Source organism: Stegodyphus dumicola, chromosome 2 (genome assembly GCF_044657685.1).
Source record: "Stegodyphus dumicola isolate Sdum_Otavi_A_Nest chromosome 2, ASM4465768v1".
In the NCBI taxonomy this organism is placed as follows: Eukaryota; Metazoa; Arthropoda; class Arachnida; order Araneae; family Eresidae; genus Stegodyphus; species Stegodyphus dumicola.
The window spans coordinates 217,758,700-217,783,941 of NC_140769.1; the positions used below are offsets into that span (position 1 = coordinate 217,758,700).

At 30.9% G+C, this 25,242-nt stretch overlaps 1 protein-coding gene across 4 annotated transcripts in view; it reads left to right on the forward strand.

The window, feature by feature from the left end:
* LOC118195044 (stromal interaction molecule homolog) overlaps nt 1-25,242 on the forward strand; it is a 175,490-nt gene that overhangs the window by 139,435 nt on the left and 10,813 nt on the right. For 2 of the 4 annotated variants that reach the window (XM_035366274.2, XM_035366275.2), the window contains exons 6-12: nt 529-700; nt 4,101-4,191; nt 6,097-6,345; nt 8,162-8,262; nt 10,472-10,638; nt 16,626-16,706; nt 17,544-17,681. In XM_035366274.2, coding sequence (XP_035222165.1) covers nt 529-700; nt 4,101-4,191; nt 6,097-6,345; nt 8,162-8,262; nt 10,472-10,638; nt 16,626-16,706; nt 17,544-17,681 — 999 coding nt within the window. The remainder of the gene's footprint in view (nt 1-528; nt 701-4,100; nt 4,192-6,096; nt 6,346-8,161; nt 8,263-10,471; nt 10,639-16,625; nt 16,707-17,543; nt 17,682-25,242) is intronic. The other 2 variants (XM_035366276.2, XM_035366277.2) reach the window with 1 other exon arrangement.

Sequence of the window (25,242 nt, forward strand, 5' to 3'; positions counted from 1 at the left end):
GAACTGTATTGTGATATTTCACATCACCGCAAATGGCATATAGTGTTGCAGTGGTGACAATTCATGTGCATCATTTTGATCCACTTAATAGATGCGAAAGAGAATTTTGCTAATGTAACTGTGTAGGCAATCTGTGTTGTATATGTGATTTCTATATCCATTGGGGTAATTTATAAGTTTATAATGGTTGTTGAATTTTTCTTTAACCAGTCACTTACAGAAAATTTCTAAAATATAACTTATGCCATTTTTCATTCTTCTTAAATCAACTAAACTGTAATGTCATTTTATTTAAATGTGCATAATTTTTTCTTTTCTGTCTTTCTTTCAAGTTTGCTGTTTGATATAGGTATATGTAGCTACAGAGCCATTTTTTTTGTAGAAATTGAGAATTGTAGAAATGTTGCCTTTCACAGAAGAATTTTTTTTTAAAAAACATTTTTTTTTTCTTCCAATTTCTACAATAAAATGAATATTGTTTGAATTTGTTTTTTATTTACAACAAAATTATTTTATTAATATTTGTAGATCGTAACTACTTTAAAGATGTGATACTTGTTTTGTCATTGGTTATTGCTGTGGGAGGCTGCTGGTTTGCTTACGTACAACATAAACATTCACAGACGCACATGCAAAAAATGATGCAAGACATGGAAGCTTTGCAAAAGGCTGAGGATTCACTCCGTGATTTGCAAAAAGAGTATGTTAACTGTTATTGAATGGAATACTTTATTTTAATAATGGAAAATGTACATCTTTTTATTTGTGTAAATAATTTATTTTAGGGGAAAAAATTCATTCATTAATTTGCATAATATGTTTAAAACCAACTATCAATATCAATTTTTCTGTCCTCAAATCAGTGGCAGTAATGGTGTAGTAAGTAAAAGTACCTTGGTTACACTTATCAAGAACACAGTCACAGTGTAAATAAAAATTGCTTTTTGCAAACTGATTTAAATATGTATTGATAATTTTACTTTCCTGGTCATACTAGATGTAAATAATACAAATATGTAGTTATTTTGAAATTTATGTTTTAAGTGGAGTAGTGTATCAAAGTTTAAACTATATTTTCATTTCTGTTGAGTACTTTTCAAACTTTCTTTCAAGCTTCTATATCCTGCTTCTAGTTGTTTCAACAGAAACACTTATGAAAATTTGAAAATCTTTCTAAGAAAGATTCACTATAAAAAAATATAGTTGTTATCTATGGTGATTTAAAAACAGTTGATCTTTCTAAATTTCACTGTGCTATTCAAAATACTATCATTTTTTTTCACAAAATGTGGCAACAGGAAAATAACTGCACCATAAAACATTCATGCAGCCCATTTTTCAAGCTTATAACCTGTCTTACATTATCAGTCTTCAGCAGATTACCCACTTAGCCACAAACTAAAAAGAGATCAGGTTTGCATTTTCACTGATTTAGTTTCTGACAGCACTCTGGCCTTTAAATGTGTTAAATGAGTAGTGGCCATCTGTGATTATCTATATTTCTGTACATACATGCATAAACACAAACACACATATAGTTAAGAATAAATAAAAATAACATATATATACCAGATGGTTATAATTAAACATCCTCTATAGATGGCATCCTCTAGAGCAAAGAGCTGAATGGAATGCAACGAAATTTTGTATATGGGCTATACACGAGATGCACTCCTGGAATTTCGAAAAATAAATTTTAGTTCCAAAATATCCACCAGAGGGCGCCTTTTTGGGAAAAACATGAAATTTAACACAATAAACGACCAAAACGGAATACAGAAATAATATTAACAATCCAGAACAAAAATTATGAATAATAAAATGCTAAACCTGGAAAAGCTATCCATTGTAGAAGAAAAATGTCGAGATTTGCATGCTTGGGAAGAAAAGGAAGCCGATGTTTCCTTCTGTACTAATAACCGTCTCTTTAGTTGAATGTGCGTTATTGGTGAGGCTGTTTTGTGAAAACAAGGGGAATGCTTCTGCTGCAGTTTGTGAATTTTGTCTTAGAAAGAACCTACGGTATGGACCAATGTCTACTAAAGGTATCCGGGCCATGATTAAGAGATTTGAAGAGACAGTGAAATTACGATTTTAACCTGGAAGAGGCTGTAAATGTGTCACACCGGTACTTGTTGATGCCATCAAGACAGCTGTTGGCACACAGTCGCAGACATCAGAGTTTGGGGGGGGGTATCGCACTTGCAATTTCTTGACAGACAGGCTATTCTTACAGCACCATCCGAAAAGTATTCAGAAACATAATGCACTACTTCTCATACAAGAGCCGCCATACCAGGAACTGCTTGATAGGGACAAGCCACAATGTCTCTCATTTGCAGTCAGTTTTCTCAACAGAATGACTGTTGATCTGTCATGGCCTTGGAATATTCTGTGGAGCGATGAAGCTCATTTCTACCTCAATGACACTCAACACACAGAATTGCCACATTTGGGCTATGGAACATCCGCGGATTCACACTGAAATTTCCCTACAGTCTCTAAATGTGATTGTCTGGGGTGGATTCATGGCAACATTTATCCTTGGGCCATACTTTGAGGAAATCAGTGAACTTGGGCCTGTCACATGTTCCATTATGGACCGTTGGTACCATGACATGCTGCAGACGATTGCTGTGCTGCAACTACAGTAAAGCAGGGTTCTTACTTTGACCATTTTCATGCAGGATGGTGCACTCCCACATATCCATGGGTCCGTGAAGGCACTATTTCTCCAACACTTCACAGAGGAATGTGTTATTAGTTGCTCTTTTCCTAATCTGTGGCCACCACATTCGCTGGATCTAACTCCGTGCAAGACGATAAATTACTTAAGGAATTCCATAGCACTTCATGTGCGAAGCCTCACAACTTATCAGTGATCTGCTAATGAACACACTGTCCATCAACTTTACAGATGAATGAGGGTGGTCACACGAAGCACCTTTCCCTACATCGTCCTGGGCATGATTAACAACTGCTCCTCTTGTGCAATTTTGTCCTAATCTGTTCTGCAAACTGAACTGTTTTTGTATTTCCCTTACCTTCACTTAATGTGGTTCGCTGGTCAGAAACTAGTCAAAAAATTTTAATACTGTTTCTGTATTCCATTCTGGCCATTTATTGTGTTAAAGTTCCTGTTTTTCTTGAAAAGTTGCTCTCTGGTGAACATTTTGGAACTTTTTTTTTTTTTTTAAATTTTGTGAGCGCATCTCGTTTATAGCCCATATACAAAATTTCATTGCATTCCATTCACCCGTTTGGCCTGTAGGATGCTGTTTATAGGGTAAGTTTAATCATAACCACTCGCCATATAGGAGATTAATACATAAGTTTTGTTTATTGTTCTATTTTGTATTATTTTCAGTTTTGTATACGTATTTGAAGTTTAATTTTACTAGTACTATTTTTGGGATACGACTTTCAGTGAGAAAGAATTAAGGCCTTCATAGGGAAAAAATTATAATCTATCAATTAAGTTCTGACTTATCCTTTTCATTTTATTAATTATATATAATTTAACAAATAATAATTTAAATGATATATTGTGATTTTAATAATTTAATAATTAAATTTAATTTTACAAATGGGTCCTAATGAACTGATCACTTTTGACATGCAAATGTTGATTTCTTTTTATGCATATTTATGGTTGCAATTATGTGTTTTTAATAAAACTGGAAGTAGATTTTGAGCTAAGAAAGTTTTGGATAGATTGTTTGTTTTTGTTTATTCATAAATTGTGCTTTGTGTAGTTATAATTAAGTTGTTCCTGTGTATTAAAATGAAAACAGAACAATTTAATCACAGCAACTGTATATTTGAAGGAAATAAAAATTTTGTGAAAATATTTGTTATAAGTTCAAAATTTCTTTGATTAGTTTTCTATTGAAATGGAACACTGCAATTGATAATTTCATGGTTTTCCCCCTGCTATATTTAGGTGCTTTGAATGTAAAATTGTGAATTTTCTGAAAGGCAAGTGTCATATGCTCATTATTAAATTTTCCCATCAGTGTGGGCTGTAAGGTCAATGTACTTTATTTTGATTATTATTTTTATGAATATTCTAAGTTTATTAATCAAAAGCATTCTTGCAGGTTGAACAAAGCTAGGCAGGAGCAAGAAATTGTCAGCATCGAGAAGCAAGATCTTGAACGCAGATTGCAAGATGAAATAACAACAGCAAAAGTAACAATCATTTATTTTTTTTTCTACTTTATGTGAGGAATGTTAGATAATTTCTACTCCCATCTGTTGATTACTGTGATGAGCAGATTTAATAAAAAATTTTGAACAATGTTAACTTCAGACATGCAGTTTTATACATCAGTATATTTGCAACATATCAGTATTCGTACAGGAACTGCTTTTCGCAAGGCATTTTATACTTAATAATGGGGAGTAATGCTCATGAAAAGCTTTTAAAATTGGTTCTTGGCAATGTAAATTAACGGAATGGGCTAAGCTATTGCTATAAGTCAAAGATAATCATGTGCAATTAATTTTTAAAAATTTCGGACAATTCTATCTCTTACTGCAGTTGGCTGGTCTACAAACTTTAAATTGCATTTTCCATCTTTTGAGAGCACGACTAAAGATATGTAGTAGATTTCTATATAGCATTGTCCTAAGATACATATTTTGACACGAAATTGAACTTTTTCTGAAAGGATATACCAGTTTGTTCCCATAGTCTGATTCTTCACTCCAAATTAGGCCCCAATACCAAATTTTTTAAAACTTATGCTAGTCATTTTGGAAATATTTGCAATAATAATTTAGCATTAAAAGTAATTTTATTTGGTAAATTTGTAATTAATGTTAGCCCTTATTTATTTATTTTTTAATATTTTTTCATTTATATTCAGATTATCTAAAAAATAAAATTATTGTTGTTTGTTATTAATCATTAAAAATGCCCATGTAAGGAACCATTATCTTAAATAGAATCGAAAAGTTACAAGTTAAAGGTAAATAGTTAGATGCTGTTTACTATATAAGGTTACCTTTGTGGTATCAACTAGGAAAAAAACTATTGTTTAGCATTTTCACCATTTTAGGTTTTAATTTACCCTTGCTGTAACTATCTGTTTGATCACACATCTCATCATAAATAACAATGAATGTGAATCTTTTCCTTTTTCCATTGTCCAACAGATTTTTAAAAGTGCTACATTTTTTTCTAAAGTTACATTACTTTTTTCTAACAGATTATGTAAAAAACAAAATTATTGTTGTTTATTATTAATCATTAAAAATGTCTATGTAAGGAACCATTATCTGAAAAATATGTAAAGTATGTTAATTCAGTGTTTATTTTATGGCTATAGCCATTACCGTGATGTTAGTATTGAAATTGTTGCATCACTTCCCTTCATCCAGTTTCAATGGTAGAGTTAAATTCTGCTTGTTCTTCTAGTTGTTTCTGATAAGAGTTCTTCTGATAAGAACACAGTCCCAAATTATAAATGGAAATACAAATTTAAAATTAAGTCTGATTAAAAATTTGTTTGTTGATGTACTCTTTGATTCAATTATCGTATGTCTTAATTTCATACAATGTACAAAGAAATTTCTCTAGTTGATATCGTAGGTTATAGAAGTAAAATTGAAGCAGTTTTACTTCTGTACCCTATGATATCAAACTGCTTCAGTTTTACTCCTTTATGGAGTATCCAATGGCTTCTACAAAAGAACTGCTGAAAGCTTTGGTGAAGCAAAGAGTGACAGCATTTCCACTAACTTATATTGTTATTTATTACTAAATTTGGAGTATAAATAGCCCATGAAATTATAATTCATTTTTTTCTTTTATATTCACTCTGTTTTTAAACACCTCATAATCAAAACCAAATGCAAAGAAACTTTTAAAAAAGCAGAATTCATAAATAGAAAGAGGTAAAAAAATCTAAATTTTACATATCATTTGTATCTGTCATTGAATTAGTTATCATAACATTCATGTTGCTATTCCTTTCTAAAATAGCCTAGCATTAATGCTAGTTTCAATTACTGAGATAAGATTAAATTCTCTTAGTGAAGGGACTTGTATCCTAATGTATTAATTTTTAAATGTTCTCTACTTTTCTCCAGAAATACAATGTGAATGTGGCTAATGATGGAACAGATTCTGGTGATGTGGTGAAACTCTTAGAGCTTGAGAAACAGCTTAAGGTTGCTCGCAATGATCTAAGAGAAGCTGAAAAGAAGTTAGAAGCTAGGCATTGGGTTGCACCACCTTCTTTGCAGCACTGGTTGCAGTTAACACATGAATTAGAGCTCCGTAGCTACAATGCTAAAAAAGCTGTAGCAGAGCAGCAGTTGCAAGCTGCAAAAGAAGGGGTAAATAGTATTCAATTTTTATTGGACAAATTTTATTGTTAAATAGTTTTTGGGGGGGTGGAGAAAGTGTATTTATATCATAAAAAAATAATTTTTAATTATAAATATTGTTAATATCTTTAATTCAAACATAAAATTCCTCTCATTTTTGCAATGAATTTTGTATTGTATAGTGACTAGGTTGTATTTCTATGTATGAGCTGAAAATTTTTTGCTTATGAAGTTTGGGAGTTGGCTTATGTACAAGCTCAGAATCATTTACAGATAATTCAGTCAGGGAGATAAATAACTGATGTAATCAAAAATATTATTTTGATTTTATTTAATCCTAATAATAATTTAATGTACAGTAATCAAATTTTCCAGTTATATATCTGACTCGGATTTTATAGTAATTCTCAGTAATTGCTTTCTGCTATAGAAAAATAGTGTTGGGTTTCTTCGATCGTGGATTTAGAGTGATTAAGGACAACAGTTAATGAAACATAAAAACGCAATTTATTAGCCAGTATTACTCAGGACAACTCCAAAAACATGTTGTCGAAAAACTATGACAAACACGCTGAAACAATCAGCAACACAGGCTATCAGGCTATAACGGGGAAGATAGCTTCATGGCAGAGCACTAGAGTACAGCTCCTGACTCAGTTCGGTCATTCTCGGAGCTCAATGTACTCTCAAGATACTCCACACTACAACTCACAGTGCACTCAACAGCTTCAACAATGTACACTAGATGATACACTAACAATAGACTTGATGCGCTAACTCGTGATACACTGACAAGATACCTTGACACTAGACTGCTACTCTGCATGCAGGTAGGGTTTCTATAGCTTTTGACCTGCCTTCGAAAACATTCTGGGCCAAACCGGTAAGAATTCGTTCTAGAATGTTCTGCATCCGTCTATATCATATCACCAATTTTGTCGCCAGATAGGCAATTTCATGCCAAATCTGGCAACCTTGCCTTCCTTTGCCATATTCTGGCAGCCCTAAACCCACCTTGCAGGGAGGCTATCTTAGGGCAGCTGGAGATTTCATAACAATAACATTGACATAAATTTGTCCTATTATGTGATGTTTTTTGAATGATCAAACAACTTTGGCAGGATGAAGATTCATATTCTTTTTCAGCCCATCTGCTAGATCTAACTTATATACATGACTAATTATTCAAATTTTTGGTGATATATAGTAGCTTTTGGCTTTTCTTAGTAAATTTTGTTTTCACTCAGATATACAACTGAATTTATAGAGTGTTATGTATCGCTTAATATTTCTTCCTGTTTTATTATTATTATTACTAATAACACTTCCAGTCCCTTATTTTTGTAATATTAATGGGATTTACATTCTTGAAATAGATCATAATACAAGTTGGGAAGCTACAAAGATAATTCTTTTCAGTTTTGTTTTAAGAAATATGTAAAATTATGTGCTTTTGGTTTGTAGTGTTATGTTTAATATGTTGGATTCAAATGCAAAAAAAAAAAAAAAAAAAAAAAAAAAAAAAAAAAAAAACCTCAATGCATCTTGAGAGAAACTTCTAATAATGATTTATCAAATGACTATAGTTATAATATGCCATTGTCATTATTTGGCAGTCAGTGTAAATAGAAATGGTTATCTTGTATTTTTCTGAAAAATGTATGGAAGAAGATTTTATCAACTCATAGTAATAACTAGATATCAAAATTAATTTTTAGATTATGTAAGCACATAAAGAGAAAGATGATTGTTACTTATGACTCTTAAAAAGTAAAACTGTATTTTATATCATCTGACTTGCTCAGAATATTTGTTTTCCTTCCAGTGTGAAAAGTTAAGCAAGAAACGAGCTACTTTTATGGGTGCTTTTAGAATTGCTCATGGAAGTTCTATTGATGATGTGGATGATCGTATTATGAAAGCTAAGTAAGTTTATCATATTTTTCCAAACTATTTTATTTGTAAACAAGAATTATTGATAACATAGGATATGTAATACAATGAATTTCACTTCACTGAAATTTTCATTTTGTCATCACATGTATAATAGCATCATGGAGGAATTTTAGTGCATATTATGAGTTATTGTTTGTCTGCTGCATTTGCAATTCAGTTAGAACCCTGGAATACATTTAACTTTATTTTACTTTCTCTCTCTGAAATTTTCAAACAACACTAGTGTACCAGTTTGATATTATTTCATTCCTTGCACTCATAAATATAAGAATTAAATAACATGTATTTGAAATTTAGCAAAATGTTATCAGAAACCTTTATGGTGAACACTTGTAGTTAATAAGGACATTGAAGATTTTTTGTTATACCTGGCTTCTGATCCTAGAAGACATGCTAGTTGTTATGATGTTAGCATAAATGCAAGCAAGCCTTCTATCAAATGATTCCTTCTTGCAAACATCCCTCCTCTTAGGCAGCTAGCTAATTCTTGTCTGCTTTATTAACCAATTAGAGGACCATTCAGATGAATAAAAAAAGTTTTTCTTTCATATTTTTGCATTGTTTTAAATGATTTTTGATTTTTATAATTTTGATTTCCATCTTTATGGAAAGTCAGTCAGATTAGCATCATCTTATTAAATGTTTTATAATGCAATAGATTGAATAATTGTTAGTGGTGAAATAGTATCCTTGAAGTTAGCTGATTTATTAAACTTTTTAGTAACATCATAAAATTATATATAGTATAAAGGCAATTAATCAAAAATGCATGAAAGTTTATTAAGTTATCTGTAGTCTGTCAAAAGTCATGACTTGCTTAGGTTCATATGAAATAAATTTCCTTCGTTTCAGTGCAGCCAATGAGCATGAGTGTTTAGACAGCCAAGGTGGCATCATGTTGTTTTGACAATGAACCAATCAGTTCACACTATTGATTCAAATCATACCGTGAAACTCAAAGAAAAACATCTGAAACTGTGCTTAGGTGATATAAGAAAATCATGAATGTGTAAAAGAAGAAATGTTACAAGCCAAGCAAAAGGATTGTTCAGTGCAGAGTACAGGAATTTGGTTTGAATGCTAGAATTTCACAACAAAAGCCACATGTTTCTACCTTTAAAACAAATAATGGAAATGTTAAAATAGATTAAAACTTTATTAAATAGACAGCAGAATAATGGGATGGTGTTATTTGTTGTAATTAGGCCAAAATATAAGTGTTTGGTACTGATCACATGAAGTGCATAAAGAGAAGAATCAGAGGTAGTTTGCATCCTGATTGCATAACACCTACTGTGAAACATCTAGTTAATGTTTTGATCTGAATTTGTATGATATTAAAAAATATAGGCAGAATCTGTGTGATAGATATCATTTTTATGACTGATTAAAAATATGTAAAAGAAACACTTGAGCCTAAGACTTATGAACATTTCTAAGATAATGAAGCACTTATATTTGAACAGGATTTAGCTTCATGCCATATTGCTACTGTGTACAAAAGATAGTTTCAAGATAATCGCATTCCACTGCTTGAATGATCTTGGAATACCCCCATCTGTGCCCCTGACTAAAAAAGCTATTTAGGCAGGAACAACTCATTAATACAAACAATGATTTTATCTTGATTTCACATTATAACATCTCTAGATCAAAAATACTTGGTTTGTTTTGTGGGAAGGTGTAAAGCCATGATTAAGGCTAAAAGTTATTCTATTGACATGGTAAGGATTTTTATATATTTCAATTTTTCTAATAATTATATATACAACAGTGGTCAAAATTGTAGCCACTCTTCTTATTTATAATTGCTTCTCTCATAAGTAACCCCTCATAAAAGGAAATACGTTCTTGATTTAAAATATCTTTCCACTGATATATAAATATTACTCTGAAAAAAATGTCATGCCATGAATCATAAAACCTCAAAAATACACTTTTCTCAAAAGGTTTTCACCGTTTTGGATACTCCCTAGTTTGTCTCTAGTGATTTGGGCTAAGTATTTGAGGATGCAACAGACTTGAAAAACCTTGGCCAGATCTCCTGATATTTTTAGCAAGATCAGGACCAAGGGCTTCTGATAATCAGAATCAGAATTTCATTTTTATAGATAATGAATTTTTATATTTTACATTGTTATTATAATTTTCTATTTCATATAAAATTTCTCTCATTTAGGTCTGCCTTGTATGAAGTAACTACAGATCTTCAAGAGCGAATGCATAGATGGAAGCAAATTGAACTCCTCTGTGGTTTTCCCATTATCATGAATCCTGGGATTGCTTGTTTAGAAAGCATTTTAAAACCAGGTTTAGTTAATGGCACAACAGGCAGCTCACATCCTGGTAAGTAATTTAAAATAAAATACAATAAACAGAAATGATTAATTCAGAAAATATTTAAAATTTTCAAGCGAATGGATGAACCATTGTCATCAGCAATGCTTGAATACCTCAACTATTGTCATTGACAATGTTTACATATTTAAATGTATAAATTTGCTAATTTGTTCTTTCATTGCTCACAGTATGAAACATTTTATGATTAATCTATATAAATAGGTAACATTATTATTTACAGATAACATTATTTTCATATTCTGGGCAATTGTTCTCTACTTATGTGAGGTTGTCTCCAGAAACTAAACATCTCAAATCAAGCAACATAGTATCATGATCTGAAGTTGTATGACATTAAAAAATATATGTGGAATTTATGCAGTTGATGAGACTTTTTATGTTTGTTTAAAAATATGTAAAAGAAATACTTGAGTTCAAACTGAAGTCTCGCACATGAGTATTTCGAAGATAATTCGAAGATAAGCTTGAGCATTAGCTTTTCTTACAATGAAATGAAACTCTTTCATTGCTTTGTTAATAAAAAATGAGCAAGAGAATGAACTTGTGTTCTAGGTCTTTAATGACTTTTTGTATTCCAGTTTTAAATAGGAAGATTGTAGAAATGCAATTTCTGTGATGAAATTTTACATCAAATAAAAATTTTATTCGAGACTTTCAAATGCTTGTAACTTCTTGTGTAGTTTGTTGAATTTAATTATTTCTATACTTTAAAAGAAGACTCAACTAATGAGTATATCTCAAGAATTTAAAACTTTTATTATTACAATTTTTAAACAGTTCACGTGACATTCAGCTAGCACAGTAACACGTGCATCACAACAACGGAATCGCATAGCATGAGCGCCATTAAAGTTATTTTAAATATACATCACAATGCTAAAACAAACTTACAGGAATTTAATTAAACTACACACAATTAGATTAACTTATGCTTCAAATTGTGAAAAATATCAATTGAAAATATTCCCACCATAAACATTTTCCTACTTGAGTAGATGGTGATCACACTGCAGATGTCCTTGCTTTGAGTTGTAAACATTTTCATGTATTGTTCATGAAATATTATAAATATGGCTTAAAACTCGAGTCATGTAGTTTTGAATTAAAAAAACTTTTAGATGCATTGATTTGCCATAGATTTTGTGCAATGTATCTTAACATATTAAAATAAATAAATAAATAAATCTTACTGAAGTCGGTCAATGGTTGCAGGATTATTTAAATGTTAATAAAAATGTAATCATGGCTTAAATTAAAAGTACAGTACAAGGTCTTTAATCCGGACTCGTCGGGACTTTGGCGGATTATAGATCATCAATTTAAATCTGGTAAGATATGGCATGCAGAAATTATAAAATAAAAAATATTAAACCATAATTTATGAAATAAAGAGCAATTATGATGTAAAGGGTATCAAAATAAAAAAAATAAAAAACCCTTAATATTTATTTGTTTACTTAATTAAACAGTTCTTTCAATGTAAGTTGTTTACGTTGCTTCATTTTATGTGCTAATACTTTCTCTTTAATTCTATAAACAGACATAATTTCTTGTTCAGTTACAAAGTTCCGCTGTTCAAGTCCTGTAATTGCTGTGCCGAGAATACCGACTAACTTGTCAATCGAAATTTTTTCGTTTTCACTAACCTCTCTGTCTTTTTCTTCATACCTTTATCCATTTTTTGTAGCAATTCCACTTTTTGTTTGATGGACATCAAAACATGCTTTCGCTTTGTAGATACTTTGGCAGCTCCTGAATCGGAAACTCTTTTTGACATAATCGAAAGTTCAAGCTTACTTTTTATAAAATTGCTCTAACAGTCTGCAAAAAATAATAAGCTGGATCCAATTAGCAGATTAAGGAACAACACAATCGGCAACATTAATAGAATAGATAATTAGATAATTTTAGCCTAGCTTATACCATCCATTATACATTAAACGCACATGCATAAATGTATTATGCGCATGGATAAATGCTATGCATACCTTTATATACGTAAACGCAGAAAGTTTCTAGCTTTGAGATCTGGATTATAGATCATTCCGGGTTATGGACATCCGGATTAAAGACTTTATAACTTTAAAAAAAAAAAAAAAAAATCTTTAGTAAAACAGTTACTATAGTGTCTTTTTTTATTAGATGGCATCATTCATAATGAATTTGTTTCACATGATCAGTTATTTATTGATTGATATTCAATCATTTACTGGCTGCAGCTTTAGCATGTGCAAAGACACTGAATTTTAATATCCTCTGTATGTGTGTGGGCTGTTAGGCTGAGATTTTTCACACGGTTAAATCGAAACCACATGTTGGACGTTTCAGGAATTTTCCTTGCAGCTAAATCTTATATCACAACGTCAGATGTGCACATTCCATTGTTCCATTATTCTGTGAGCTTAAAAGGGGCGTGTCCATTGGGCTATAGGATTCTTTACTTCTGAACTGTTCATCTCATGGAAAGGAGTTCCTGTGAGCTGTGATGATTAATGATGTTTCTTTGATTGTAAATATTTTTTCTTTTATATTTTAGTCTCAATTTTACTTATTTCACACAATTTAATATTGTAGTCCTCATTTTCATAATGGTATGTGATATTGCACATGTTTAAGAGGACAAACATTAACATTTGTTTATGTAACTTTTAATATATTCAGCTACACTGAAACATTTGTAAGATGTAACAACATACAAAAATTTCAAATTCAATCAGTAACTGAATTAAATGGAATCATTTTCTTGGTTCATATTCTGTACTGGTCTGTATTCATAAATCTCTCACATTCTGTGTGTCATGAATTGAGGAATCTAATTTCAATCGAAAGAAATTTTGCAGGTGTATGAAGGACATTATCTTAGATATGATTCTACAAATAAAAGTTATTTTATGTATAACTAATAAATAATAAAATCTTTTGTAGAAACATATGAATAAATGTCAAACTTCTAAAAAGTTTTAGAAAACTGAACTAAGCAAGAGGTGTGTAGTGAGAAAATAAATATGCCATTACTATAAATACGTACTTCATCAAATTTTAAAATGTTATATTTTTTAAAAGTATTACATTTGCAAAAATAATTTATATTGGAAAAGGTTACCAAGTTTTTCTCAAACTTATGGATATTCCATGTGCACCTGATTGATTACGGAATGGAAGTTCAGTTTGATTTACATTTTTTGTGCATCCCTAATCAATGGTCATCACAGCAGCACTGATGAATTCCCTGAATTCTATTCATTTTTTTAGCTATGAAGATATGTACAAAAACACAGTCTTTGACATATATCTTTGGGAAGCACTCATGCGATATTAGATTTGGTTTGGGCTGCACTGGATTACAGGCTATGCTACAAAAAGTGTGTACCAAACTGGACTATCACTTTATGCATGTGATCAACATGCCACACTTGGAACATTTGTAGCATATATAAGAGAAATTCTTTGTTATTATTTGTATGTATATGTATTGCATGTCTAATGCTTTTAAAGATATTGTATTTTCAAATCCACTGAATATTTTATAGCAAGTATGAGAGAATGTAAATTTCCTCTCTTTTTAATTCCTTTACCTTACATTCATTTTACTCTTATAGAAATTTATTTTTATGCTTATTATACCCCCTTTAAGCAATGAGTCACAATGGTGTCTGGGGTTTTAGTGTACTACTAATTGTCATAACAGAAAGGGACAGAGTTCAGTGTTAATGGTAATGGAAATAGTTGAAAGATTTTTTACAAATCTGCTTTTTTATATGCCTTCCCTCCATATCATAGCAAAAGTCTAACCCACAGTGGTCCCAACCTTGACTGGTTTAGTCATAGGAATGGAATGGATTGTTTTATTTCCATTAAATCTCAGTATAGAGCCAGAATAAATGCATTTTATGCAAGCTCTAGATGAAGAAATCTCATGATCTGGGAACATAAAAGTAATTTGTATTTTAGTGATGAAACAAAATGTTGTTTGTTGATAGCAGCAGCATATGACAGGTTCCATTGAAAACTGGCATGATCTGTCTTTAAAAGTGTGGAGGTTAGTCTTCATCTACATATCCTGAGAATAGAACTTGTAAAATGCAGTACCAATGACTATCATTTTGATGAACTAAAAGGGCTGAAGCACTGGCTAGACTTCATTACTGAATGAAACTTGATTATTGGGAAGTGCAAAAAGCAGATACAAATAAGAATTTGTAAGATTTGTGAAATTAAGTTATTTTGTTAGCCAGCTCTCTTTTCATACTCTTAGTTCTGTATTACTGTGTTCCATTTCATTACACATTTTCTGGGACATAAAACCAACACCAATTATTTACATCGTTAAGCATGTGTGCAAAAATTATTTAAGATTAAAATAATGGTTTATTTTTTGAAAAATAGTGCAAGTGAATATGATATAAAATATAATGGAGAATGGAAAGGAAAGTGGGAACTGTCTCTTAAGTTCATGCCTAGTCAAGTAGAGATGGGAAATGCTAAAATATCTAAATGCAAAAATAAATAAAATAAAATAAAAAAATATAAAAAAGTCTTTTACTGTAAATACTTGCAGCATCTTGCTGTTCAATTAGACACATCAAAAGTGCACTGTTACCCAATTATTGCTTAACAACAGAAAATAACATAGCATGCTAATTGGATTACATTATTTAAATTATAACAAAGCACTCAGCTATCAAAGGGAAGTAATGCCTCTGTGTAGGGCTTTTTAAAGAATGTGATTTATATGGATTTTATATGGAGAAAACCATAAAAACTGTCATGCTGCCAGCCTGTTCACCGAGATTAATTATATGGTTAAATAATTAACCTATAGAAATTATGGATGCAGCTTATAAAAAAAAACTTACATCATGTATCATAATTTTTTACATTGTATCTCCATTGTTTAAACATTTTAATATAAAGTTAAATATCGTGCCCATTATCACACATTTCTTGATCCTGTAACTTTTAAAATACTCCATTGCATGCTATTCCTTAAAAGACAGTACTCAAATCTTATTTTTTTTTATCCAAAATGTGAGGGAAAGACAGTTAAATAACAGTTAACATATCTGTACAAATGCTAAACCAGGTTGTGCTGTACAAATGCTAAACCAGGTTATGGTGAATTAATTGGACTTACATAATATTTTTTTTTTTTTTCCCCAAAATGTGAGGGAAAGACAGTTAAATTACAGTTAATATATCATTCTGTACAAATGCTAAACCAGATTATGGTGAATTAATCGGTATTATGTAAAAGTACAGGGAAGTTCTTATTATGATTGCTTGCAATGTCAGTGTTATCCATTAGGTTAAGTCACACTAACCGGCAACAGTTTTTCTTTGTTGAAAATAGTTTGGCTGGAAGGATGTGTATGAGGAGTATCCAGTTCCAAGAACAAATTCTTTGAATAATATGCAGTGGTGGGGTGAGAGATAGTAACATCTAAAAGAAAGCCATATAATTGCCTTCATAATTTAGATTAAGTGGGATTTAATTTAGATTAAGTAGGATTCTGAGTAATAGTCCTGTATGTGCTCATAAAGAAAAATCTAAAGTATTCTGGTTACTTACTTTTTGGTTAGTTGAATGCTGGATAGCTGGATTTTTACATTTCTAGTATTCACTGGTTTTACTACCCAGGAGTTGGTGGGTGCATAACCTACAGAAGTTACTGGAATTCGGCTGGAAATTTTCATCCTATTCACTGTGTAAACCCTCAGAAATGAAAAATACTCAAAGTGAAAGATGCATTATAAAACTACGTGAAACCACACCTAAAATTTTGAAGTATTATTGTATACTCATAGACAGAAGACTGTTGCTATGTTGTTTTTGACATAGCAACAGTCTTCTGTCTATGAGTATACAGACTGTTGCTAAAATCCCAGACCTAATCAAGACAGGCCTGTATTTCTATTTGTGCTTTGGATAGGAAAAGCATTTTTCTAAAAGAACGTATTTTTTGTTTTTCCAGCCCTTAATACATTAAGCCAAAGCAACAGTGATACAACTCTTCGTGAGGAAAGCCCTCCTCCTTATGCAGGGCTTGTTCCTAGTAAGTCTTCTAGAAATTAATAATGTGGTGAATATTTTTTATATTTGGCTTGCATAATGAATGCTGCTTGCAAAAATAATTAACCTTCTCCTTCTAAGATTCTCTGAAATGTGCTGCTAATTCTGTGTGGTAATAAGTATTTTTTCGTTTGACACTTGATGTTGTGTGGAATGCCTGTAATAAAAAAATATATAAATATTTTTTGCCTTTAAACTTCCCTGCCATACTATGATTTAAAACTTCTGCCATATTTATATTTACTTTCACTGCAAAACTTGTTTTAGAAATGTTTTTAATGTTGTTAACAGCACTGGATGCTTCATACTAGCTTTTTCATACTAGCTTCATTATACCTTTGATATTCATTTATTTAGTCCTGGGCAATGCAGTTTATTTGTGATGTATTTATTACTTCATTGAGTATGGATTAGAATTTAATGTCATTTTTATTATTAAAAATCAATAATAATAAGAAAGCTTCTTTGAGCTGTTCTTTATTGATGTACAACATTTAGTATTAGTTGATGTTGTAATAATTATTAGAGAGTTTATTGCTAAAAATGTTAATGTCAAAATGTATGTTTCTAAATTTTATTTTTTGTAAGCCTTGTAAATTTTTATCTTTTTTTAAGGAAATAAAATTATAATCTGAACTGATTCTGTATAGGATTAATTCAAATAAAAATATTCTCTGTTCATCCCAGGAAATCATGTAAAGGTAGCATTCCTTTCCCTACTAAACTGCTATGTGTATGTGGTGCTTTAACGTGTTTTTCTATTTTTACTTCTAACATATGCCTAATATCATGCTTGCATTTCTTGTGCCTGTTTTACTAGCTTGTATAAGTTCCACTAAAACAACCGATAGCCGTAGCTTTAAAAGCAAAAGATACTTGGTGCATCGAGATAGTGGTATATCCTTGACTTCTAGTGTCCCAAGTCCTGCGAATATTTCTTCTGCCGCATCAAAAAATGGTGAGCTGTTATGTAGCTTGTGGCTTTGTAATCTGTGTAAACCAGTTGATGTGATGTGCTCACTCATATATGTAGTAGTTCAGAAATCTTAACAATATACTTGTAAGTAGTAGGAAAGAAAATTTATGTATTTTGTTACACTTTAATTGGTTCATGTAAGAAATTTATGTCAGACATAAAAATTATTCACGGCAGTATTGTATTACTAGAGTCAATAAGTTCTGAGATTCATTACTGCATATTCATTCATATTGCAGATAATTTTCCATATAGTATGCTACCTCCAGTAAGTGCCATACTAGGGCACTTTAGACAAATTCATGGTTGATTCATAAAAGTTGGTGTAGCAATACAGTGGTTGATGTGTGAAGTGGTGATGTGCAACTGTGAAGGAACCATGTCAAAGTTAGAGCAACTTACAAAGTTTTGTCAAAAATTAGACTATTTCATGATTTAACATTCTACAAAGGATCTGCCATGTATTTGGAAATGTAGCAGTGATGTGTGCCACAGCCTGTGGGTTTTACTATTTGTTTACTGCAGACCGGAAATCATTTGAAGAAATTGCCTGCAGCATTCAGAAAATTCATAGAGTGCAACAGCTTGTTCCTAAAATCCCCTTGCAACTGATGAAATTACAGTAGTGATAAGAACTGGCTCCTTTTCTGTTATAGGTAGGCTATTCAGAAAGTAACTTACATTTTAGAATTTAAAAAAAAAAAAAAATGAAAGAAAAAATTTTGTATTACTTACATTTGAAAGACACATTATTCAGATATTTTTCTACATAATCTCCATGTAATTTAAGACACTTATCGTAATGGTACATAAGCTTGTTATTTTCATCGTCATAAAATGTTGCCACCTGAGACTTCAACCATGCACAAAGCGTGCATGCAATTTTTCATCATCATCGAAGCAGTGTGTTGCAAGCCAGGTCTTCATGTGTGGAAGCAAGTGGAAATCGCTAAGAGCAAGGCCTGGACTGTCTGACTCTGGTCTGGTCTGGATGTTTAAGTAACTCCCATCCAAAACCTTCCAAGAGCAGTCGAATTTGAATTGCTTTGTGAGGGTGTGCATTGCAACGAATGAAAAAACCTTGGAACTCAACTCTCTTTGACATTTGATTTGTATTGCTTTTCTTAATTTCTTTAATGTTTTTGCAATATCTCTCAATATTTACTGTTTCACCAAGTTCGAGGTAATCCACCAGAAGCACACCTTTTCCAGAAAACAGTTGCCATGATCTTTCTTGATGCTAATGTTTATAAACATTTCCTTGGTTTTCTGGAAGAACTTGTGTGGTGTGGTGTATTTAATTATGGCAAAGCACACGAGGGCTATCTGTCTAAACGGAGGGATGCCTTCGTGGAGGACGTTCTAAGGGGAACTGGCTCGTATACACGTTACACATGGGGAAAACCACGAAAACACCCATGCAACCAGCCCATTCATGAGATTCAAACCTTGGACTGAACTACCAGTATTTAGCGACTTTACCGCCAGAGAACTTGTGTGACCCCACTCCATAGACTGCTGTTTTGTCTCACAATTCATGAACTTTACTCAAATCTCGTCTTGTGCTATGACACAATCGAGAAGTGGTTCACCGTGTTCATGGTATGCCTCAAGAAATGTCAAAGCTGCTGCCATGCGTTGCTTTTTTGTGGTCTTCAGACAAGGGTTTCGGTACTCATTTGGCACAAAACTTGTGATATCCTAGATCTTGCGTCACAGCACCAAACAACAAAGTTCATGAAATTTGAGGAAACTCTAGTGAGAGCTCTGATATTGTGAAGCAGCAGTTTTTCACAAATCTTTTTGTCAATTTTCTCTACCAGTTCAACATTAACAGTGTTCAGCCGGCTATTTTGCACTTCCTCCTGAACATCAGTACATACATTTTTTAACATGATGCACCATTGTCTCACCCCGGCTACACTCATTACATCATTTCTCTACATCACTCAAAGTTCCCAAATTTTAATTGGTATCAGTTTTTTTTTTTTTTTTCCCCCCAAACAAAACTCTAATCACTGATCAAAATTCACAGCTGGCAGAATTTTCTGTTGTTGCACATGTTTTAACATCCATAGCGAACAAAGCAGAGGCAACACGTACTGCCAATGATTATAATTGAATGCATAAGGATTCAGTAGACACTTTGACACCAAGAGGAGGATGCTTGCACCATCATTCGCTGCTCAGCGGTGAAATGTAAGTTACTTTCAGAATAGCCCTCATAACAGTGCTTACCCTCACTCTGATCTTGTTCGATCTAAGATTGCAAATTCAGCTTGTTCAGTCAACAGCTTGCAAGTTTTTCCCTTTACGATTGTGCTCCTCATGTTTGGTAAGGTCAAACAACAACTGCATGAGAGATATTTCTATTCTGTGGAGCAAGTTCTCACTTCAGTAACAGAAGCTCTAGTGTTATTTCCAATTTATGAATTCCAATAGTTCTAGCAGTGATTGTATTGGCCATGGCAATACCACATTATAGCCTGTGGACATTACTTCAAGAATTGATGTGCATAACTAAAATGTGGTAGCAGGTATATGCCCAAAATATGTCTTACAACTTATTGACTGTAGTAGTATCTATTACATAATAATTCATGATTAGAATATAGCTGTAAATTTATTCAAGGAAAAACTTTAATTGCTTGTTCGCTCTGCTCTAAGAATGCATTTTAATACATTTAACAGGAGCTTTACAATAGTACCTTTTCACCTTGATCAAACTAGTAGTAAAAAAGTGATGCTACTTTAATAATAAGCTTTGTTAATTAGCTTGCTTAAGCAAAAAATAAATTATCTGAGAGCTTTGCAATGATAGTAAATTGCTTAAAATTTTAAATTATTGAAATATTCATTTTACTATCTTTTTAAAATTCAATATATGGGGTCATTTTGAAAAGTAAAGATATACCGTACGCCAGAGGAAAAGAAAAGTTTTGGTGAGCAAGTTGGCAACACAGGTGTTAACATTGAACCGTTAGCTTTCTCCTCACTGTTGTTTGGCATTTCAACGTTGATTCTGGTCGGAGTAGGTCGTGTTTAAAATGGCTGTGCCGATTCAGAATCCCGCCAAATGCGAAGTGCACTCTGTCATACGTTTTCTTTATGCAAAAGGTCAGCGACCAGCGGATATTCACAAAGAAATTGTTTCTGTTTATGGAAACATTATGAATCGACAAAATGTAACAAAATGGTGTCGTCATTTCTCTGAAGGTAGGGCCAATGTTCATGACAAACAAAGAACAGGTCGGCCATCTGTGATCTCCGATGCCCTTCTTCAGAGAACAGAGGAAGCAGTTTGTACGAATAGATGTCTCAAATTGAAAGAATTGCATCAGATCATACCGGAAGTGTCAATGACAACTCTTTATGAAGTTGTGACTGTCAAGTTAGGGTACAGGAAATTGTGTATGGGCTGGGTTCCAATAGGCGACAACCTTCTATGACTGTCAGATACAAAAGCTTGTGCACCGACTTAACAAATGTTTGGATAACAGGGCTGATTATGTCAAAAAATAATAAATAATCCAGTTAATAAGATGTAACTGATGTTTTCTAAATAAATGTTTTTTTTTTTTTTTTTTTTTTAAGGAATGCAAGCCATTGTATCTCTACTTTTCGAAATGCCCTCGTATCTTTTCTCCAACTTTCATGTACCTGCTTCCTTCATTTAAAAGAATCATATTTAAAGTGAGGCAAAGCACAGAGAGTTTATAATTGATTATTAACCATATGTTTTACTTATTCCATTCTTTAAGCAAAAGTAAGTTGTCTAGAAATGGTATAAGGAACTGTGTGTAGTTTCTGATTTTTATTTAGTAAGTTCTCTTTATGTGGCATATTATGGGAAAGAAATCATTTGTTTAAACAAACAGTAATTTTCTTCATTTCACATTCCATCACATTTTACCTAATTCTCTTTTTATCATTTTTTTATGTTTAAAAGTATGTAATTAAAACTTCTTTATCAGTTACATCATGGGTTTCCTATATTTTTTTTACATATATACTACTTACCATTTTGATTTTATAGGTGTTTTTTTTTCACATTTGTGAAATATTTGTAGTTAATATAATTATTGTTATTTAAAATTTAAATGTTACAAATTAAAAAAATAAATAAATAAAAATTTGAAAGGTTTCAGATTTTAAATTATGTCTAAAGTGATGTATTTTAACGTTTTGTGTGTTACCTTTATTTATTAAATATCATGTTCTTTGCACTTAAACTATAAAATTCAGTTCAACAGCAGTGTCACAAAATAATTTTAAAATGAGCATATCTTTAGAATTTCCGATACACAGTTCCGCATGCTGGAGATAAAAAGCTCCACCGTAGAATGTTGCCATTGCTCGGTTTTAAATCTTTGAGTCTGTTAATAAAAAATTCATGAAAGTTTTGTGCAAAATATGAAATTCATAATAAAATAAATTCCAAATTTCAAATTTGGGCTTTCAGATGCCCATATTTTTCTTGTTTTGTGTTCCTTGGTTCTTAGTTTTATGGGAAAATTTTTTTATTACTGTAAGCTGCACTAAATATCAGAGTAACAACAGGGGAAAATAAGGGTTGACCAGTTCTGTTTTCTTTGTTACCAAGAGAAATTTTATTTGTATTAGAATTAAAAATAATGAAAGTGAAATAGATAACAAAAATTTATGGGCTTTAGTTTTGAATGAAATGACGAAGTAAATGAAGATAACAGTTCAGAAATAGCTTTGATAGATGAGACTTGTATTAATGAAGGCTGACACCCATTATAAAGATTTTCTTTCCTAATCTCTTCCATGCAGTTTCGGTTTTATGTACATTTTTGCATTATATTTCCTGAGTTCAATTTTTCCTTGTTAATGGCAGAATTTATAATAAAATTTATTAAATATATTATAAATAAATTGCTTCTTTGTAAGCAATATTATTAATTATTAATGTTTAAAATCTTACAATTTGAGCAATGGGAGTAAGAAAGTAATTATTTTGTATTTCAAAATCACAATTATTTTATGATTTTCTATAACTGGGCTTAATAAAAAAATTCTGCTGACCTTTAGAGTGAAATTTTCTCCTCCTCTGCAAAAGTTTAAAACATTATTCCCCCCTTTATAAATTTAAGATTTCCTGGGAAAATCAGCAATTCTTTATATGTATTAGTTTATCTGTTGCATGGTACTGTTATTTTCATTTCCGTTATTTATTGGATAGTTAACATATGTGACTAACTATGTGATCAATATGCATGTAACTTATAGGCTTTAATAAAATTAAAAACTGCTATAAAGCTGGAAACTTTCTGCATATATATACTTTAACTGAGCTTCTAACATTTACTTTTATGATAAGTCATATTCAGTGTAGCATTTTGCAAACTCTATTATAGGAAAAATATTTGAAATATTTTTTAAATAAATTAAAAAGTCATTAAAAATACTAAAAATTATGCTCATATTGAATTTCAGATATTATTACTGTTACATTATCCTCACAGTTATAAGCACATGAATAGTAGTTACATGTGAATTAGAGTATTCAGACTTTGAGTTTTTCAGAGTGTGTTGGAATTTTTTTAGAGTTGAGAACCTTGGTTTAAGGGTAAAATTTAGATTCTTTTAAATATAAGCATTCAATAAAATTAATTAAAAAAGAGAGTGGTTATTTACAATTGAAGAAATCTAGAATACTTAGGGGTTTACTTAATTCAAAATTTTAATTTATTGTCTTTTGTGTTAACAAAATATATATATATGTATATCGTATACTTTGCATTCAACAAGTTATCTCTTCCAAACTTTGTAATTTGGCTTCAAACTTTCACTCAGAACTATTAAAACCTAAAATGTTTATACATGTGTAAATCTAAAAATTTAAAGTCAATTATATGATATGCCAAATAATGAGATATTTTTTTTTTTTTTTTTTTTTTTTTTTTTTTTAATGCAATGTGCATGTTGTTTGATTTGTGGGTATTGTGTAACTATGCATAGTCAGTATCAGTATTTTCAGTTTATATAAATAAATGTCTATATAAATTTCAGCGCTGATTTATTATGAGCAAAGTTTTGTTTTTAATTTCCAGTCCAAAAATTTAATTATGAGCTATATTAATTTTATTGCAATAAATTAAACAAAAAATTATCTTTTGAAGATCTTGCTGAAATATTTGCCACAATCTCGGTAGCTTGTGAACTTTGGCGTTTTTACTTGTGAATATGCTCTTATATTTGCAGTCTTTTTAGAATTTCTTTTATCTTTTTGTTGTTATTTACTTCATCCACTTTCTGTAAAGACTGCAAAGGCCAGTATGTACTAGCTTTGATTTTCATTCTCTTTGCTCTTTTTTTAGTTAATAAATATTCATAATGCTTGCTACCTTATTTAGTTAAGCTTCTTTTTTATATTAAGATTCATATGATATATGAATACATTATCATAAATTAGTGTTAATTTAATGAATTATCAATATTATTAGAATATGTGATTTATCATCGAAACAATTTAATCTAGTATTGAAATTATTTTTTATACTTTGTTGAAATTATACTCCAGTTATTGTGTGCTAATTTCGTATTTATTAATTAATGCGATAAAAATAATATACTAAAAATGGGGCTTTTTAAATAGTTTTTAGGAGCCTTACCTTCATACAGTATGCATTCCATTTTAGTTTTTACATTCAGTTTTGCTTAAAGTTAGGTATCTGCATCAGTATATATTTTGAAACTTTCAACTTTTCTATGCCAGCATATTTTTATGTTTTCATCTTCAAGTGAAATGCATTTTTTGATAGCATCTTTGATAGCATTTTCCAAACAAACTCTATTTTTAAATCAAGCCATTTAATTCTTAATTTTAACATCTTTGTGCAGTTTTTAAACGAAAGTAAACTTCTAATTAACTAAACATTATTCTAATTGAATTTTAATATTAAAAAATAGGAAATTCTGTAAAAAAAAAAATTTTTTTTAGTTCTTAATAGAATAAATTAATTTAGGGAATTAAAATCCCCCAAACCCCATCTGAGCTATTCTTAATACATTTATTTATATGCTTATATATATATTAAAGTTATTATGTTAACTGCAAACACAGGAAATTTTTTCATGTTGTCCTAATCTTAAAAAGGGCAGGAATTAAATCTTTTGCCAAGAGAATGATGCATAAGCCTTCATCTTATTATACGTCTAATAGTTGAAGCTGCTTTAATTACATAATAATATCTTAGTTTATATTAGATTAGCTAAATTATTTTACTTGTTGAATTTCTATAAAATTCTGGTTGAGAATGTAAAGCAGTTTATTTATTACTATGGAAAAATAAACAGTAAGTTTAAAATAATTAAATTTTATCTTAATTTTTTAAATCATCTGTTAAATACAATGTGTCACAGTACTGTAGGAGCAAAGTAAAAATTAATGGTAATGGAAATAGAAATAGTCAAAATTTTCTGTGTACCAACTCTTCATAACACTGCAAATGTCTGTCCCAATTCATCTTGGCCACACTTACTGCATCATACTTGGTTGAGGTGAATGGTAACAGTG